At 33.0% G+C, this 22,636-nt stretch overlaps 1 protein-coding gene across 1 annotated transcript in view; it reads left to right on the plus strand.

Moving 5' to 3' along the window:
- The window catches only part of LOC145683385 (phospholipid scramblase 2-like), a 1,334,370-nt gene that overhangs the window by 851,944 nt on the left and 459,790 nt on the right, over positions 1-22,636 (plus strand). The window contains exon 7 of the mRNA XM_081754718.1: positions 7,684-7,842. Coding sequence (XP_081610844.1) covers positions 7,684-7,842 — 159 coding nt within the window. The remainder of the gene's footprint in view (positions 1-7,683; positions 7,843-22,636) is intronic.

The raw sequence follows: 22,636 nt of genomic DNA on the forward strand, positions 1-22,636 counted from the left end.
TGGCTTTCTCACTATTGGGTTTTCGGTATCAATTTCAATATCGTACACAAAATTTTTATAACATCCTGGTCGCTGTGAGAATACGTTTCTATGTTTACAAAGTATATTCTTGAATGGTAATACACAATTTTTATTAGTAGTATTTTCAATCCTTATGATTTCATCCACAAATCTCTGAAATGAATGGTCACTCTCATCGGTAACAATGTTTTATCTTTTATGATCCATAATCTTTTCCATATTATTGCACTAATTTATATATAGAATATTATTTATAAAGGTTTACATGGCAAGCAATGTTATCACTGGTAGGAAATAAATTTTGAACGACTTTGTCTTGAAATTATGTATTAAAAATACTTTATAATCAAAATCCAAAACTGCACGTAATTGTGTAAGAACATCCAGGGCTATCAGTAGATTTTCGTTAAATTCATTAATAACCAAAATTGGAATTGAGATTGGAATTGGAGTTGTAATCCTGTATTGCAATTACAACTTGTGTTTCTCCCATAACCATTCTCTTATGTTTACCTGTATTATCAACCCGAACTAAATTATATACTTTGTGCTGTCTTGGGTTAGAATATTCTTTTGTAAATTTATACCAAAAAGAGTACGATAATAATGACATACCAGCTCCTGTATCAGTAAAACTTGAAGAGAAATAACATTAATTTCCACATGTATTCTAGCAGTACTAAATGATTTCAAAAATACAAAATCATTATCAGGTGTGTATACAACATCTACATCATCATTTGACAGCCAATGACGTTTAGCGATACGGATATATTGATAATTATCACTAGTATCTAAAATTTCAAGATTAGTCTCATTTACAGAATAAACATTCTCGTGGGTAAGTCGGTGACGTCGCTTTAACCCCTCCAACGTCAGCCACATCTACTTTAAATTACCATTACCAAACTATTCAATTAGACTACATTGTATGCCACAATCTTGTGTATGATCCTGCCAATTATGTACTTCAACGGTACTCGGATCCCTTCTTGTGAATACCTGCCACCTATGAATTTACTGAGAAGTCAATTTTGGTTAAAGTTAGATCTGTTCTTCGCTTGGTTTCGAAAAGCATTACTATTATTGTTCCAGTCTTTATAAATATAGATTCGGTTCTAATACCGGTAAAATTATGTTCAACTCTATTTTCATTACCATTGAATCTACCATTATTTCTCGCATTACGAACACCTTCTTCTCTTACATTGATGTTTCGAACTGGTACATAATTAACTTTATTACCATTATGATTGGCTTGATTTAAATTATTATTAGCCAAACTCTAAAAGGTTTGCATGATCATAAAAATGATTGAAATTAATGCATTGGGCAGAAATCAGCATTTGTTGTAAATTGAAAGGTTACCAGGTTCCGTATTGAGGTTATTACTCTTGGTTCCGGTTGGTATGGATTAATTAATTGTAATTCGTTGTACACAGATATGACAAAATCAGTAAAATTTCGGTCCCCTTACGCATTAAAATTCCACTTTCCGAACAAGGGCGTAACTATTGGCCAACATGAATTAATTCTCAAAATTAGTAAGCAAGGCATTCTTAAAATCCAAATAATTACGTAAATTATTTTTGATTGCTCTAAACCACACAGAGCATGGGGGTAATAAAACATGAGGCAAAAGTTTTAGAAATTTAGATTGATCAACTCCCATGAAATCACATTTAAATTCGAAATTTTCTTCGGATGATCTAATCTCCCTAAACATAAAATGACTAATGTACTTACGAGTGTACTTGCAGCGATTGAAGTTTACATGAATATTTCTATTACGGGGATGCGAATGATTTATTCTCCCATCTATCAAAATTCTAGCTTCCCTGTCATCCTTCATTGAATTTCCTTCGGAAGAACCACCCTAGTCCACTTCTACTTCGAGTTGATATGTTATTTGTTCGGTGTTGACTACCGGAATCGGATAACGGTTTCAAATATTATACTGATTTTTAACGCTGTTTTTCTCTTCTTGCAATTTCTTAATTTGACTACTGTGTTCGTTCACTATGGCTTCGACAACTTCTACAGAATTATGCACATCCGTAAATCAGTGCAGAGTTTGCTCCATTTGAATATCGGTTCGCTCCAACTTATGATTTATTTGTTGATTATTTGCTTGAACTTGGCATCCATATTTTGTTGTATTTGTTCCAGCTTGTTATCCATCTGTTTCTGTTGCTGCGACATTTCTGGACCTATTTGTTCCATTTGGTGAGAGAGTTGCTCTAAATGAGTATCCGTTTTATGCTGTTGCTGTGATATTTGCTGGCCCATTTCTTCCATTTGATGAAACATTTGCTCTAACTAAGTATCCATTTTTTGCTGCTGCTGTAATATTATTTGTTGAACCATTTGTTCCATTTGATGAGGCATTTGCTCTAGCCGCTTATCCATTTTTTGCTGTTGAGATTACATCTTATTTCTTTCTATTTAGAATCAACAGTACATAATATATTTTTCCTTTTTCTTCAACACGACATATTGTGTACTTTTATGCACCGTTATTCCAAAATAAAAATATAAAAATGGAAGTAATCGAATGCACTAATGCAATGATATACGATATCATTGTATACGCAATTTATCATTTCACTTCATGATGTTAAATACACTACAATTAGCTAATGTCTTAAACGGTAATCCATTATTCAGTAATAATTTTATGGAGATGTTTGCAAGCGATCATTTGCTCTCACGGATTTCTCTATTTCTGTCGATCATTGTGAATACAGATCCTTCTACAAAATTATGAAGCCACAGGATTGTAATTTACATCGATAATCGTGGCTATGGAGCACATTTTGACACCTACGGTCTTTCTCCTTCCGTACCACATCATGTTGCATTCTTAAAATTTCATTTCATGCATTACAAGTATATCAATAATCAAATGGAAAGACTTAATTCAACCGCATGTCGCTATTACGATTATTTTTATTTACGATTCAGAACCCAAGGAAAATCCCTGCGTGAAATTGTCCATAACGTTACCCCAGATAACCGTAAACTGATACAATACACCTTTCAGGTAGGAGCTCCCTTTAGGCTAAGCGGTTTGGTCTTCCACTTGGGAAATCCGCATCCGATTCACGGCTGGAGCATACGTGTTTCGGATTCCACGTTAATCAGTAGGTTCATGTATCATATAGGCTCGCTCATGAAAGAGAATTTAAACTGAAATTCAAGTAAACCTTCCGAGTAATTTTAAGATATTTATTACTAGGAGTATATTTTTACATGTTTTGTTTTCCTTCAGTATCTATTTCTATAATAATCCTAGGAACAGTAAGGGGACCTCAGAAGCAAACTTTTTTATTTTTCAAATATTTCTAATTCCATAAAACATCTTAAAAATGATATTGTCAAGCTTGACTCCGTTAATCAAAAACGTTCTTGCTTAGCTTCTAGGGTTGTTTTCCTATTTATAAACAAAGAAAATGTTCCGGGCCTCAGCCCCCCCCCCTTGGTAGGACTAAGGGTATATTCACCGCATACACTAACCATTATATTAACGCGTTTTGACTATTTATTTTACTTTCCTTTGAGATAATTTTGGTATTACAACATGCAGGGTCACTGTGAGCTATTATTCTGGCTCAGTGTTGCCAATTGTACGTTATAGAAATTAGTGTATATATATATATATATATATATATATATATATATATATATATATATATATATATATGTGTTTGTATGTATGTATGTATGTATATTTGTATGTATCTATGATTGTGTGTGTGTGTGTATGAATATATATATGTATAAGAAAGAGATAGAATCAAGTTTCAATAGTGATGGAAAGGAGCTATGCCTTGCAGTGAATATTAAGTGTTATATTACAAAACTGACAGACAAGTTGTAGCTTGTTTGTTTACGTTTTACATATTCCTTCTGTAGGTGCCAAAACCTGACGTTGTGCAACTAGATAAAATTTAACTTTTTGTTGTGTTCGCAACACTGCTTCTCTGGTGAAATCCCTTATAGTGTGTAAAGAACGTAACTCATACTGTCTATCTTTTCCTGCAAAGAAAATTTGAGAGAATATTGGCGCTCCAAGCATAACCGGGATGGAATTACACAGGATTAGTCCTGAAATCATTGGAATACTGAATATACCTCTCTCGTCTCCATTCTACCCCATTTTGCTGTACCAGTACCAAAATGCTTTTAGAGGCCGCCTTTGTACACACACTACACTGTACTAAATTGATATTGATCTTTTTGACAGTTTTTCTATGCAAAAATAAAATGAATAGGTCATAGTTACTGACATAAATAAAAAATGGTAACTTAAACAATTAACACATACAGTTGGCAACACTGTACTTAGAAACCTAACAATAATAGAGAATAAAATATATGATGTCTTGGACATCCCAAGATCATATCAGGCAATATAAATTATTTTCCGTGAGAAAAAATAACCTTAAGCTGTGGGCCCCAGAGTTCCCCTCCCCCGATATTGCTGTTGCAAGTAACCCAAACATACCATGGTGTTCCTAGGGATAATAATCATTTTTCTTCATTCTCTTTACAAAATTCACAATACGAAACTATCCAAACCAGTGCTACGCTGTATGACACTTAAAAGAATCATTACATTCAAGAAGAATAGGAGGGGAAGAGTTCTAATCAAAAAACAAGCAATACCTGTTCTGTACAATACCTGTACAATGCATGTAGTGTAATGAAACGACATGTACAATAACTAGAAACATTGTCAATATGTTAGTGTTCCAAGAAGTAAGAAGCGGAAAACACGAAATACAACTTATGCTTATTTCTTATTTTCCATTACAATTCCAAGTTTTACTATCAATATGGTTCATAAAGTAATATTGTTATGAGATTCAAAGTACTGTTCTAATGAAGAAGTGTGCAATAGAATATGAAATTCCTGTCACGAATCTTGTTCAAGATTTTCACCTGACTCATAATAAATGTCCTAGAGAACATTGGGCAACTACTGTTTTATAACCAGAGTTATAAAATGGACCCGGGTCGTATCAAAGGCAATGGACTTGTCCAATTAAAAAATACTTACCAAAGGTCAATCATGGATCACATGACCGCACTAATAATTGTTATCCAAGATAACTACCATAAGTTACAAAGGATCTTACCAAATGTTTGTTCGCCAATTCTTCAAATTGAAAGGGGCAGTTTTTAGTTTAGAGTACCAAGAAAACCCCCTTGCCTTATGAAAGGAAATGGATTCCTATATACACTAATATAAAATACCATCCCCTCATGAAAAAGGTAAAATTATGTCAATCGAACACCTTCCATATGGTACAACGTATTGCTAAGTTTATAATTTCTCAATTTTTAAAACATGAATGGAAACAAGATGGACAACCCAAATTTAAAGTTGTATTTATTGCTGTCCTGTACTATTATACCATTCTTTTTAATTTGGCAATTTACAAAATTATGGGTTGGGCCAATGTACCTCTCAAGAATTTTTAAAGTTGTGAATTAATTTACATTTGTCGTATGAAAGGGAATTCACCCCCGTACATGCTCATGTACGAATATAAGGCAGTAAGAGTTCTTCAAAGGGAATAATTAGGTGAAAAACCTTCAAAACTTAAATTTTTGGCATTTTTTCAGCCAAGAAGGTTACCTAGAGGTACGCCCCCAAAATTATACGTATACATACCTAGGTCCTATTCTACCAGACCAAATGTTTAGGTTTGGAAATTTCCAAAATTAAAGGGTGTGGTTATTTTTACATTTGCAAAAATTTAGGGGGTGCGAAAAGGTACTTCATCAAAATATTGAGGGGGTGGTTGTAGATACCTCAGGTCTTTGACTCTACGCCAGGGACTAAGGGTCCTGGAGGAGGGACCCAGGGGCCAAAATTTGCCTCACGTGACGCAAATACTACTAACCTAAAATAATTTCCAAAATTACAAATACAATAGTTGGTACCCTTGTGCATTAGAAAGAACCATAATGGTAATGTAGTAAAATTTGTAGGCCGGTATATTTCAGTGTTTGTAACCATATAAGGAGAACCGATTCTACTGTACTTGCGGAATGAAAAATGCCGATTTTTTCTGAATGTTTGGAAAATGAAAAGAGATTTTTATTCTGATAATATGTGTTGCTGAGAATATTCGTACTTAGAGATCAATTTATTCCACTTTTCCTAGTAGAACAAACCTACAGAATGGAATTGCTACAAGAATGGTACGCGTCCTTATACATATATATATTTCACTGGATCGCTTTTCTTTTGTTCACATCGTACAGTTGTTGCACAGAATGCACCGATACTATATGTGATTGTTCAGACTTTGGAGCTCTGAGAACAGTACCTTGGAAACGACATAATGTGGTAGCTGACAATATCTAGTTTCTCTTCCGATACCTTCATATACCACTTGCTTCATATAAAAGCTTCATATACCACTTGCATGTTTACTAACTACGGTACAAAAATAGTGCTTACGGGGGTACGCGAATGTGACTAAAACTTACAAAGGAAACCATAAACTTGAAAATGATAGCTACTTATACCAATTCAGTGTTTCATTTTGGTCACACAACTACGCACGTACATTCTAGTGTTTCAAACAAACTTTTTATAAGCACTTCTCACTATAAAACATACATGCTTATATCTTCAACAAACACATAAAAGTTCTGACTCCACGCATGCTGTGGGCTACATCACTAATGATGAATACGGTGGAGATGTGAGACAATTGCCGATGACTATTCCAGTCTATAAGCATTATTAATATATTCGCCCTCTTGGTGTCATGCTAGATATTTCTCTGCTTCATCTTCTAAACGAATAATTAAATAATCTAGAAACTGGTAATTATAATGTTTGATATATTATAATGCCTGATATATTATAATGTCTCATAATATGCATTCATTGTCATAAATGTCTCACATGAAACTCCTCCTAATTTCTCGATTGCTACTGGTATTTCTATCTTAACTTAGCCTAGGGAACATTCCATGAATGAAATGTAGAGAAAATTTAAGACCGTGGTGTTGAAAAATTTACAAACGTTACTGATCAGATAATGATATGGATCAAACTCTCTATTGCTCGGAGATCACTTCTAGCAAATGCGTTCAAAAATATCCACACCTGTCAGGCAGAATCCTCATATTCACATGAATCGCACATGTTGAGGAAAGCAATTAGCGTTAACATAACTAAAACTCGTAAAATAATGTTATTTTTTTTCAGTTTTATTAAATAAAATTTTATGACAATTTCAACAATTATAAAATCCCTAATAGAGTCTTGTCACATACCTACAATCTTACGGTAATATATCTTTCTATTCATGAGCCGCACCGCTCTACCCATATCTTTTCTCAACCAAACAATATATTATACGTTTGCTGCTCATATTCGTATGTGTACTCTAGTCTTACTATGGAAAATAGGAGAAAAAATGCTGCGTATGAATTTAATCTTGGAAAAGTCATGAAGATAGTTTTGGAATATTGGTTTTAATATTCAATCACAATATTTTTTTCTGAACTTACAATATAAGGTTTGTTCTAATAAGATGATTTTAAAAATCTTGCATCTTTTAAAAATATGCTTTGAGATGTTTATCTGATTTCACTTCCTTTATCTATATAACTGAATTTCTCCTTTTCGGACAGAAAATGGAAGTATTTGCACCACCAGGTAATTCTATAGGAACAATAGAGGAAGAATGGGCCTTTCGCAAACGACACCTAAGAATAAAGAATGCAGCAGACGACGTCGTATATAAAATACGGATGATGCCTAGCTCTGTTTCATATATTCAGGACTATAACGTAAGTCCACTCTGAATGTTCGTTAATATTATTATCAAAATTGAGTTTCGCTTGAAGTATGAAACTATGATACACTTCTAAATAATGTGAATTCAATAATTTAATTAGTTACCTATTATTCCTATCTTGCTGTCAAAAATAATACAGGCTTGTTCCAAACAGATATTAAACACGTTCGTATGTTGGTGAATCGATACAATTTAAAGGTGTGCCATTATCTAATGCAGTGTGCTTCACTATAGCTGTAAGTGGCAAAAACGGAAATTATTGACTTCCACCACTTCAAGTTTCAACAGAGGGTTCACTCTGAAAATGCAAATATTTATTGGAATCAAAATAATATAATAGCAATTTATTAATATCTTAATTTCTGATTGCATTAAATCGTTGACGAGTAAGAAAGAAAGTACTTTTGGAATGTTAAATTGATTACTAATAAACTTTGATCTAAATTGTTCGAACATTTCTTCTGGAAGAGGAATTGTAAAATTCAATCTTCAAATGAATATTTCATATTTACATTTTTGCTCCATCAAAAATTTTGAAAACAATATATCTCCTGGCTTTTTTCCAGAAACATAAATGATATATTTTTTTTATTCAGAAAAGATATCACTATTTAAATAGTAGCCTAACTGATTGTTTTACAAATTTGTTTCTAGTATCTCACTTGGATGATATTATTTCTAACCCATTAGATTCCGTCTTCTTTAGTCTAACCGGCATAATCATGGGACGTAAAACTCAAAAATTTAATTTCCTTCCAAGCCAATAGATTATAAACTATTCCTGAGTTTCAGCCTCTTAAGGACAACTTATAATTCTTGTTTAATATCCATTTGTCTTTAAACTCTAATTCAAAATGCTGAGAATTTATTATATAAAATGAAATGAACATGAAACACATCGAATCATACAAAATTAAATTTCAATTCTTGTAAACTCATATTTATTAAACATTCCAGTATAAAATATAAATTTATGACCCAAATATCTATGAAACATTTAGATCACTAATATCAAAATAATTATTAAAAATTATTATTTTAATGAAATACACTTGTTATTGTGACTCACTCATAGTAAGTCCCGATTTAACTTTCCACATTATTTTCCAAAGAAATGACGGCCAGAGCGTCTACGTAATTGTCTCGTAAAGATGCTCAAATATTGCCGATAGGTGTTCTTGTAGATAAGAATTGTCTCACAATGCTTAATATTTACTCTGATTCTTTTATATCAAAATGCGCTGTACGTCCCAATTGACTAACCATTACACATTAATTAAATCTCAAGATGAGGTTTTCCTATATATATATCTGTTTATGATTAGGAAACCAAACATCATCCGAAGCTTTGTGGCTACCACCGGAAAGTGTGGAGTATATTAATATTTCTTTGCATATATTGTCATTGTAGACTATTCCCATGATGACCATCGACCTTGATTTTGCAAAATTTGAAAAAAAAATTAACTTTTATTTTGTGCTTAATTTGAAGGTATTTTCTTACACTGCTGTTAAGAAACCAAAAATATTTTTTTACGAATCAACTATTATGGAACAATTTCATGTGTAAAGTGAAGCAGTGGTAGGCCTACCAATGTTTGAAAGTTTCAATCGCACCCTTTTTTCGAAAATTTATCTGAGTAATGATGCGTTCAGTATAAAGGTACAATAAGATTATCTCTCCTTTTCTCTCTCTTTCTGTTTCTATCTCCTGGTGTAAGCAAGCGGGAACTGCTTCCCGTGTGTACCCCGTACCCATACCCATACTTCTGTGTGTACATATATTAATGTGTGGCGGGGGGGTGTATGAAGTATGTATTAGGATCACTTAGTGGAACTTATAATATCGTAATATTCCGCACGATAACCTTTGAAAGAATGCAAATTTATAAATCCTGTGTTTTACAATATATAAATAGTATGGTTATCTCGAGGGAAAATGGAGTTGATTTTGCCAACTGGAAGTGGTAGAAAAAAGTAATTTCTGGTTTCAACGTTGACCACAGTAGGCAAAAACTGTAATGCATAGTGGAAAACGGTTTTCCTCAATCGATTTATCGTTTCGAGAACAATTCTTATCTCTATCCTTCGCAGTCTAGTAAAATTGAAAATGGTAGAAATGAGTCATTTCCGATTTCATTGTTCACCACTTTAGATCGAAAACGTCAATATATGGCAGGAAGCTATTTTAGGCAATTCATATAATGTGACTAGGATAAATTTCACCTTAATCATTAACATCGTAATAAACCTGGAAGTAATAGAAATTAACTGTAACTTCTGGCTTCAAAATAATGTGCACAAGCCTATTGAGAGAAGCTGCTTTCGGGAATTAATTTAACGTTGTCAGGATAAGTATTCTCTTCTCTCTTAAAGTCCTTACTGATACAGGAGCGGCAACTTTAGGCAATAGAAGAAACTTTTCAAGAACGATTTTCATCTTCAACACTAGTAAAACCAGAAATGATAGAAATGAGTTTTTTCAAGTTTCAATGTTAGTGGTAAAACTGTTATAAAGAATAGCGGTTTTCGGAAGTGGGTTATACGTTTCAAGGACTACTTTCATCTTCACCCTTCACATTCTAGTAGAACCATAATTGGTAAAAATGAACAATTTCCAGTTTTAACGTTTTCCACTATAGAGATAGATCAGTAGTAGGTACTAAGAAGAAATTTTAGGCAAAAGACAACACTGTTCAAAACTAAGTAGAATCAATAGCTCACTCCTAGCACATTTTTTCCCATCCCTCACTGCTTATAATTTCTAGCATACCCCTCACTAGACAATATTATTTAACACAGCACTTTATAGTTATACAGCACCCACAGTACTTTAAAGTTACATCCATAAAGTATACTTATATATATATATATATATATATATATATATATATATATATATACAACTAAATTATACCTAACTTACAACCTAACTTATAATTAAAAACTATAACTTCAACCCTTCTATCTTATAATGACCCTAAAACACATGTATATAACAAAAACTAATATATTTACTTCTATACTATATATATCATGCTTATAACTTCATCTTATACTAGTCCCTTTGATTGAATAAATAGTCTTTGCACTCAGCTAATGTAAGTTCTTTGTATAAACCTCTCCTTTTATAACTTTGGTTTTCTTACAGCTCTTTTCCTTGTCGCGCTTGCCTTTAAAGTCTTTGTCTCTTAGGTCCATTTGAGGTATTATTATTTAGTGTATCTTAGATCCTTAAACCAACAAGTTCCTGTATAACGGTGTCATCTCCTTATCCTCATCGTTCATCCTAGCAAGTATTCTCTTATTGATCTGGATTATTTTATATCTGTTATCTTTAGTGTAATCACTTGTGTAGAAGTAATGAATATAATTCTTCATGTCCTCGTACACATCTTCTGTTTGAATATGGCACACATAGCTTTTAGTATCTGTATAACATTATTCTATTTTCACTTGCTTTCCGGCTTCATCACATTGAAACTCGTAAATTAAATACTTTGATAGATCTAAGATACTATTTTCAAACTTTATCGGTTTATTGAAAGTCAATTTGGTTTTATTCATTATGATTGCGCATAGATTGTCTGTATAAATAATTCTAGCAATTAATTTTTCTAATCTAGCTGGGTCACATTTGATTTTCATATATTTACATATCCTTTTAATATTTACCATGCTTTTCCCGAATACTGAGTTATTCATGAGCTTGTAAAAGTCTTTCTCAAAATCATTTGTTGCTTTAGTCCTCATCTGTGTGTTTAAATCGACATAATTCTTTAACCAATCCGACTGTTTGAACTCTATCATTTTATGTGCTTTATTAATTTTCTATCCAAGTGATAGGGATTGTTTCAGGTTCCGATAGTGAATCACATTATTCTCTTTGTCCTGTAGTGTTGTTAATGGCTTTGTTTGGAATCAGGTGGACAAATATTTTGAGTTGCTAGTGTACAGTCTTTGTGATAGTGATGTATTTTTAGGATACTAAAGATCTACTTCTAATATATCACCAATATCGGAATTATCATGTACAGTTGTGAAATCTATTTTTCTTATTTCGTCTTTGCTTAACCATCTTAATCCCTTATACAGTAGATATTAATTAATAGCCCAGGCGTAGAGGTTATTGCGTCTATGTACATAATGTAAGACTCCTCTTTGTTCCCATGGTAATCTTAAATATATTTCTTGTTTGCTTTTACATATCTTTTAAAACATTGACTAATATCCCCTCTTATACCTTTCTCAATCTTCAAGACCATATCATAATCTGTTAGTAACTGTAGTTTTATATTTGCCACCTTTAACATTGCATTCCAAGTTAAACCTGGTGCTATCATATACCAAGCTGGATGAAGACCATAAGCTTTAAACCATGTGTCTCTAAAGTTCTCAAACGCATCTGCTAATAACAACGCATGAGTTTCTAGATGCAGGTCATTGTGTTGTCCGAAGTTATTAACTTTATATTCTTCTTTATATTCATCACCTATATGTGTGTTGTGAAGCTTGTTGAAGAATCTTTACTTTGGTAGTAATTATCGCTGTGTAAACTTATCCCAGTTAAATCATGCTTGTAAATATCTTTTCTTATTACAAGTTTGAATTGCTCTTCAATAGAATAGAGGTGTTGCCTGTGAGTTATTTGTAGTCTCGTAAGATTTTATGATACTTTGTCTAAACTAAATGCACAAATCTAAATGAATCTACTAATTTTAATTTGATAGTTTCAACTTTTTTACTGAATGATATTTATCGTTGTTCGTTATTATGAATTAAATCTATTTGCTGCTTACTACATCCTAGCTCTTTTATAAACAAGTGTCAGACATTTGCCGATAAGTTATGTATAATCACTGGCATAAATTTAGGTACCCTAACTTTATGTTACATTTGTTACGTGATGCACAAACAAACTCTAAAGTTATATGAGCATGATCTTTAACTTCATGATTCTCTGGAGTATATTCTACTTTGTAGTAAGAGCAGGATTCAGATTTGATAAAGGCTTCTACCTGTTCAAGTGTTAAAGGTAACTCGTTATTTTGTCTATATTTGACATTTGTTTTGCTTCTTTCTTTAACAATCTTATGAACTTCTTAGCTGCATCTTTACCTCTATACACAACAGGATCTCTTTTACCTCCATCACTTCTTACAATACAGTAACAAAGACCAGACGGCTAATGCTATAGATGTTTTTTTTTTTTTTTTTTTTGTATATGATTCGCCTTCTTGATAGAATTCTTCACAACCCATAATATTCTGCAGTAAACATTTCAAATTACCGTTAATCACAAAGGGCATATTCATCGTACAATCGTAGTACTGAAACTCGACATATGTATCTTCTGTTTGCATTTTTATTTTAACATCTTTGTGAGTAGAATAATCTATCTAATGTTTATCGAACACATTATGAAAGTAAAAGTATAACAAGCATTTGTCACAAAAGAATTTTCGAACTCTCCATTATGTTAGGAGACTACTGACTAACTTTCTCAAGTCGTTAGTCTAATAATAATGTGTTTTTGTTTCTGGCGTTACATATAATAGATTCATATGGGTCCCTTTTAGTTTTTGTATAATATAAAACGTACGACACTTATTTTTCGTTAAATGTATACACGTTAAGCAATGTATAAAGCTTTCTTTCAATTTTTGGGATGTAAGTTTTACAGGACAATCGATATCTTGTAATTTCTCTTCGAAGTCTTTAAAAACAGGCTTTACTTTGATGATCGTTGTGGATTCTTTTCAACAAGGCGTAATACAAAGGGAATTGAATGTAAGAAACATTTTTAATCCTTGTCATGTACATTATTAAGAGCCTTTTTCATTTTAGTTTTATTTGGTAGTTCTTTGTAAGATGATCCTCTATATGGTGCATATTTATTGAGAGCTTTCTTTGTGTAGTTTATATTCATGAGAGGATATCCAGAACTTCTGGCTTGGAACTCATCCATTGTACTTCGTAATATTTCTTTAACATCAGTTATGAACTCTTTTAGCTTCGTTGATTGAAATTTCTCTTTGTTATTATTGTTGAAGTAAAAGTTTTGAATTACTTTACCTTTCTTATATTTGCAGTCTATCAAGGAATTAGCCTTTAATGAACCATGATTCTCTAAGCTAATCTCCTGCCTTTAATGTTGAAGTGATATATAGTTCTATGGATCATGTTCTTTATAATCTGTTTTGAATCTCCATGTCTCTAATCTTGATTTGAATGCTGAGTCTTGGAGCTATGCATCAATTGGTAGTGATTCTGATTTCACTGTTGGTTCTTCAATTACTTCTTCTTCAAATGTGAATAGCTTTAAATATTTCTTTCTGTTTAGTCTTTTAGGTTTCGAGTCTTCGATTACTTCTTCAAATGGAAATAGTGTTAAAGCTTTCTCTCTATCTAGTCTTTTAATTTTCGGTTCTCCAAAGATGTCTTCTTGTAATGGAAATATGTTCTGTCTTTTTAGGTTTTCTTTGAATGTTCTAAGATCACCTTTCTCTTGTAAGTAAATAAGTTCAACTTTTCGCAGCCGGGAGTGACCCCTAATACTCCTTTCTCTGCAGAGTTACTGCAACTGAACGATAGTGTCTATTATGATTCGTCTTATTTCTTAGAACAAATAAATTTTTCTCAAATTTCCTTTTTGTGATGCTCCTCTACCATACCGGCTGATGGTGACTGCTTATTCAGTATATTCCATGCTGTCTGTCCCTGACTGCTTATTAAGTATATTCGCAGCTATTTGCTCTATGTAGAGGCCTTTCCTCTATCCAAAACATGAGGAAGTCCCATGATGTACTGACAGAAACGCAGTTTACATAGATAGTATCTTCTTTGTATCCTTCTGATAATATAGTATATCTAAATGTACTAATAACTTCTAAGTTTTTCTCGTTTGGGTAAGATCCAAGCTGTGATTTCATATAACTTAAACAAACCTAGGTGTTCAAGTTTAACAGATTTGTGTTCATATTTTTCAGTTAAGTAATAGGTTATCATGTTCTAAATGGATACTACACTAATGGATACTAATGATATTTTCATATTTTTCTAGTTCCTTCTTCTATGTCTTCATCTCCTTCTTCTTCGTCTATTAGTATTTGTATTCTGAGTCTCTACTGACTCATTATTACTATCAGTCTCATCTTCTCCTTTCATTTCTAAGATGTTACACATTGCCCTAAAAGTTTTCACAGCATCATAACACTCTATAAGATCATAAAGTATATCACTATGTTCAATCATTTAATGATAAATTCTAAGACCTCTTCTATAAAATGTACAGTTACGATTTAAACACAATCAATTTGTCAAACATAGCTTACAAAATTATGATTGCATACGGTTCTAACTTTGTAAATATTATTCCCTAAAGAAGTAGAATAATTAATCTCATCAGTTACCTCTATCTCATCATAAAATCCATTGATAAATTAAAATTTAAAATCTGAAGAGATTTTCGATATCTTACTATTTCAAAGCAATAGACTTGATCCCGTAACTATAGAATGAAATCTTCAGATAACACTTTGGACACGTGATACGAGAAAAACATGAAAAGTTATCTTTGAAATCTCTAATGAACTGTTCACTCAACGTACGTCTAACTGCCAAGATATTCGAACAATCAATTTTTAAATTTGTCACAAGATTCTCTAGTAAACAATTCTGATAATGTCTTAAAAAAGCATTAACTGTGCTCAAACATCATCATCATTGAACATATATTGAAATTCTCTTATAAACTCCGCTGATAATTTTTGTTCACTTGCAATATAAAACCAATTTGTCTTTAAATTCCACTATAAATAATAATTTTCTGATATTTTTTTTCTAGATGAAGCTTCCATCATATCAACTTTGTTTTCGAATTATCTCATGAAGTATTCTAATAACTTTTGGTATTTCTTTACATTATTCGAATTCATCTTCATAACATGCAAAAGTGTTGTTATTTCTTGTCTCAAATCTTCATCTCCATACATTTTGATCAAGTCATGCAATGGTACTTTTCCAAACAGCTTATTTAATATAGATTTGTAACTTTTGTGTTTTTCACTGAGTTGTTGTGTTTTATGTTCTAAGAATATTATTTTTTCTATCACATCATATTTTTTAAACTTTCAATTTTGATGTAGTTTTCATGGTTTTCGAAAAAATTTGTACACTTTTAAAAGTAATTTTATTTTTTTGAATTTGTACAACAGTTATCTTTTTAATATTTTTCTTCTTTCAACTGGCAGCACGAGAAGAGATGAACAACATTAGAACATAAACTCATCTAAATTATTTAACTCAATTGGCAAAGGAGCACAGCCAAATAAAGCATTTTAATCACTCTCACTTTTTAATTTGAAATACAAAGAACGATAACACTTACTATTCGAAAGAGAATGTAGACAGTTCGATCATGTAGACAGACACTCAGACAGATAAAAAAAACTTCATTACAATAGACACGTTTCCTATTCCATTTTTCTCAAGAACTTGATTCATTAGTCTTCAACTGAATAAAAAGAATTCTGAAATTGTATATCCATATTTAAAAGGCAGATGATCTGTAGAAGGACAAATAATCTATAATTCTTCATTTCCTCGATAATTTTTTTCTTTTCTCATTGTGGCCAACACAGTGTCACCGACATTATGCAACAAGTATTATACAGGATGTTCCAAATATCATGATCAATGTTACTTTATACAAGTGGTCGAGAAATTCTAGTATACCATTATCATCATTATTAGAATTTAGAAATTGGATTATTTTATTTAAATACATATGTTTAGTTCAAATACTATTAGATACTTTATCCTATTACAGGGTGAGCAAGAAGTCACTCCGTTCGTTTCCCGAACTTTTACCACGCAGTATTTTTATTAGTAGGAAGTGAACTGTTTTCTCATAGGTTTTTGATTTTCTTCTTTGTGGAATTAGTGAGTCGGACTTAACTTTATTTTAGTGTGTGAATCATACTAGGTCAAGGAAAAACACTTTTCCGGGGGACGGTGCAAACATGGAACAGAATTCGCGCCCTTCTTTCAATATCCCACATCTTACTAAATACTCGGGACACGTTGCTGAGTACTTGATTTAGTGCAATTTAATTCGTAAATTATGAACAACGTGAAGCGAAATTAGTCGATGTGAGTAGACCAAAATTACCCACACTTAGTTCTGAATTTCACATTTTTCAGATTCAACAGGGTGACGACGTACCAATTGATGGATTATTTTATGAAAATTAAGAGTTATCCGACAAGTTATGCCTCAGAGCACGGAGGAAAATAAAATAAATTATTTATCACTAGCTTTAAAGTAAACTTTTTACTAAAATTCGCAATAGAAAAATTTACAACAGTTCAGACAGTAGAATCACACTTGCATAATTTGGAAAAAGCGCACGACCTAATGAAAAAACGTGATTATGTAGGATTACTACATGCTATCTATTCACTTTGCGACTGAAGTCCACCAGTTAGCAGTTTAAATTCTTCGACAGTTGCTAGCGCTTTATCTCCTACGAATTATCAACAACCAACTTATCCCTTGCGTAATCAGACACCGAATTGGCTTCACTAAAAACAACCTTCTCCAGTATTTCCTGTGCCTCCAGCACCATACCTACAGGATACATCATAAACTGAATTATTTTCAAACCATGCCTCCTAAGTTGGTAATACGCAACCCGCATCCGACCCCCCTGCGTCCAGCACATCTGGTACATCGACCGCCAATAATTCGTTAGACTTTAGTAAATTACATAATCAAATGGCCGAGTTACCTCTTTCTAGTAGCCCAAAATGCAACTAAAATTTACAATTTAGACGGGGCAGCAGTAATAACCAGCACAGAAATGGGAAGAAACGTAATTCCAAAAGAAACGTAATTTCCCAGAATAATTATTCTCAAGAACATATTCTGATTGCCCAACACAAGAAGTAAGCGAACAAGAAGTCGTACATACTAGCTCTAATAAACAATCATTGACATGCTATGGCTCTATGCTAAGACTCAAATGATAGACGGGAGAGACAACATTAAATTATTAAGTTAAAAGCATAAATTGTTAATTAATAATTATCGAAGTAAAATATGATGTAATAATTGATACAGGTAGATCGCTGAGCTTATGGCCCAAGTCGTCGATTCCAACAAACACACAATTGATTCCTTTTAACACCAATCTACGAGGAATTGAGAATTCCATCGTAAAGTTGTGTTAAATAACATAGTTAAATTCAAAATTTGCTCGACAACATTTCACACTACTTCCGAATTTTACAACACGGTGAACTTTCGCATTTATTTAGAGAAGATATTCTAAATCGTTTACTGGGTAAAATTGACTGCAGAGTAATAAATTATCTGTATACAAGAAACCACGGCCAGCGTGGTGTCCAAGAGAAGTTAATGCTCACGAAAAATTATCGGCAAGTGCGATTCATTCAACAAAACAGCAAAAGTCGGCTGACGTATTTACTATTAATACGGTTACCGTACCAGCCAGGACACATTTCTTTCTACCCATTAATATTAAGAATCAAAAAATGGATACTGAGTATTTAATTGTCTCTCCACTAGATAATTTATTTGATAAATACGGATTAAACACTTTAAATACTAAAGTACATAGGAACAATTTCACACTGTTAATATAAAATTCAACTAATAGGGAACTAACAATAGCAAAAAACACCGATCGCGTAGGTTGAGGAGAACTTGCAAGAAGTCGATATACAAGGAGATAAAAAAAGACGTACAAAATCACGAAACTTTTTATAGATCTGAACAGGAAGTTCAGGAAAGACTTTCGAAAAATAAATCCTTTTTGATATTAAATTATTTGACATTAATCCTGACTTATCGAATGAACAGAAAAAGGCTGTACGTAATTTACTTTTTTAATACAGGGATGTCTTGTCACATTCACCAACAGACAGGATATTTCGGTGGATTTGTCTATAAAATAAGGATCGACAAATGAGCTGCCTTCTATCAGAGGTCTACTCCTATTCCTATTGACGCTAAGACTGCAAGTTTATCTGACAATTGAACAGCTCTTAGAAGCTAATGAAATTAAGATATCAGTGAAAGCTCATTCTCGTCGCTACTTCTCTTAGTGCGCCAACAAAATACTTGAATCTGTTTTTTAGTTTAGTTTTTTAGGTTAGTTTTGAATCTGCAAGCATGCAATAAGTTTACAAAATACTTAAGGAAACCTTTCCAGACCACGGAGGACATTTTACATGTTCTTAGAGGTAAATCATGCATTTCGACCATTGACATAACGCCTAACTTTTTTTAAGCTTTTATCAAAAAATCAAAGCCAAAGTACATGACTTTTGAACTTAATCATACTAGGAAAACTTGTCAATTTCAACTATGCGTTATGGGAAATACCATATCAGCTGGTAGGCTGACTATAGCAGCACGCATGCTTTTATAGAGTTTACAACCTTGTATAACCGAATTTGCGGTCCACTTCATAATAGGGAGTAAAAATTTACAAAAGTATTTTTGTGGACGCTCTGTATATTTTGTGAAGACAATGATTATTTCAAGATTTATACTTCATTCTGAAACGTCAATTAGGTCTTTCTTCTGTGGAAATTGTTTATTTCCCACACAATTGAACAAATACGTTTTTCTCGTCTATTCATAGATCTATTTAAAACTTCTTTGTGCTGAGAACATTTCCGTGAAAGACGAAGCTTCTCAGTGATTTCTCCCTCACTTATTAATAAAGAAAAACTATGTTCCATGCTATTTTTTAACTGAATTAAGTGTATTTTTCGATCATTTATTAAGATATAGCGATACAATGCACACACCAGGTGTCTGAACACGAAGGAGACGATAGCCATATCGCTTTAGCAGTTCGTTTCCCAACGTTCTCGCAGTCAAATTATCGCAATGTCTTATGCGTCGTGGCCAGTGGACTAGAAATAACGTCAACTCCTTTTTATGTTATATTTGCATGTTCGTACAGGTGATTTAAACTGTGTGCTTTTGAGAATGAACTCCAACATTGATAAGTCGATGAATGCAGCACATAACTAGAACCCCTGAGTTCGAGAAGTGTTACTCCACGTATCGAGGTAGCAACCACGCTCGTCGCGTCAAGCATCAAGTATAATTTTGTTATAAGGTTATTAGCTACTAGATAGTGACTTAGTCCTGCCTAGCACCAACCACCGAAATCCCAGATTTACATACCTTGTGTGTACTAGTTATAAACGCAACCTCGAACGTTATCCTTCCACTTTGGACACTACATATTTTTACTGAGGATAAACGTCGATATTTGAGGATTCGTTGGAGCAGAAACTATATTACTTCTTGGGATTATTCTGACAACTTGTCCCCAGTGCTAATCCCCCAAGTGCACTAATGGTGTGAAAAAAGTATATATAGTAAAATTATTATCTTAATCTTAAATCCTAATATATAAAGTGACAAAGGGCTTAAATATAGTGAGATAGTAAAGTGTGACTTTATTTAAAAAATAATTATACATATGCACTGTTGAGTGTTGTGATTAATTTTCTAATCCGTTATTTTTAATAGTATTTTAATAAATAAGCATGCTGTCGTTTAATCCAATGTGTTTTTGTTGTGTGAATGAGTGGTGCTTGTCTGCGTTGTGGACTGAGTGACCGTATGATCGTCCGTGAGGTTTTCGAGATGGGACACCCAAACATCTCGGTGCGTAATACGCATCTCAGTATTGATACCGGCAGGCAATTTAAAGATAATATTGTAATCCCCTTTAGGATTCCTTCAACACATTACCCAGGTAAGCCCGTGTAGCCGGACATACTCATTGGAAAGAAAACGGGGGACGTAGCCCGGAAAGCAGTTTTATAAATCATTGATGCCAGTACAGGGACTCGATACCTAGGCGATTGCAATTGGAAACAGCAATTACCGGACTTGGAATTACTTTTAGAAAGAAGAAGGAAGCACGATTTTAGAGATAGTCGGAAGACGAAGAACGTATTTTATTTAAAATTGGATGTTTCAGGATTTATGGTTTGTGGTAAAGAAATCAAAATTGCTCCGAAAATTGCCAATAAAGAACAGAATTTTAAGAACCCAACATCTAAGAAGGCCTTAAAAAGTTTTCTAGGACTCTGCTCTTATTTGAGGGCGCACATCAAAACGATAAGGATAAAATGGAACCATTTCAAATTCTTTTGAAAAATAATTCAAAATTAAAATGGACACCTCAGCATGACGAGCCTTTTCACAAACTTAAAACGGTTATTATTCAGGCCCCAACCTTGTTTCATTTCGATCCATCCTTAGAAATCCGAGTGTACTCTAATGCACCTTCAGTCTCAGCAGGAGAAATTTTAGCATGTTAAAACATTAAAACTAATCAGGAATGTTAGTTTCCTATTCTAGTCGTAGCTATATAAAGACCGAGCAAAGGGCCTTAAAATGGCAAAAAGAATTACCTTCATTGATATACGTCCTTAGAAAATTTCGATATTTTCTACTGATTAGATAATTCAAATTATTCATAGATGGTAATTGCCTGGCTTCACTCAACATACACCCCGAGAAAGTAAGAAAATTCACTCGCCAGAAGATATTCTTTGCACATTATAATTTTGAAATTCACCACACTAAAATTCTAAGAATCCTGCAGATATTTTTACTCCTTCAGAAGAGAAAGAAGACATACAACGGACGAAGAACACGAAACTGATAACCTTTCTTATATGGAAAATGCTAAAGTTTAGCTTCTCACTCATTGGAACACACCTTTCAAATTGACCAACCAAGGATATTACCCAGTTTTGCTGAAGAGCAAAAAAGGAACAATCATTCTCAGACATCATTACTGCCTTGGAAAAGGAAACCTTATAAACTATTTACACTCCGTCCCGTGAAGTATTTTTCTTTTAAAAATGTTTTGCTACATAGAACTCAGAAACATTCTCAATTTGGAATACTATACTTGCTCTGTGTACCAAAATCCTAACTGAGCAAATGGTTTTCTGATGTTCATAACAACCCATTTGCGCCTCATTTTGGATATACTAAGACGTACCAATCGGAACTCGCAAAGTATTAGTTTCTAACATGAATGCTTACATAGCTAACATAATACTGACGTGCAATCTATGTTAAAAACTCAAAAGTTACACAACCAAGCCAGCGCAAAATTACTTCATCATACTCCTACGCCTATTACTACTGCATGACAATATTATTCAATAGGAAGGGTGCCGTCGGGGAAGTAAATTTTAAACACACAATGGTCGCTATCGAGATGCTCACCCGATTCTGCATGACGAAGGTTTTACACAACACTGCAGCCGAAGAAATTTAACAATTTCTTATTTATGAAATCATCCTGAAATATGGAGCGTTTTCGTACCTCTATTTAGATTGACGCCCTGTGCATAATGTGAAGAGACTACAAAACCTAGCAAAGTTTTACAACTTTGAATTTAAATTTTGATCAGCATATGATCATAAAACTTCCAGCGTATCCAGCATATTATAGTGAAAACATTTCACACAATTATACAGAATGCTCTTAAATTTTTCTTGCACGAAAATCAAAAACAATTTCGGAAGCTTATCGCATATATAACTTTTGCGATTAATATATATTTCCAGGCTGAAATCAAGTATTTAAGTTTTTGCCAAATGCACAGATACGAACCTATGACAATCATTAATATTGCGCTTCCGTCAACAAAAACACAATGGGCTTTATGCAGAGTCGTTCTGAAGCGTGATTAGTGCCATACTAAGGAGT

This window comes from Thermobia domestica, chromosome 4, assembly GCF_964235325.1.
Source record: "Thermobia domestica chromosome 4, izTheDome1.hap1.1, whole genome shotgun sequence".
Classification (NCBI taxonomy): domain Eukaryota; kingdom Metazoa; phylum Arthropoda; class Insecta; order Zygentoma; family Lepismatidae; genus Thermobia; species Thermobia domestica.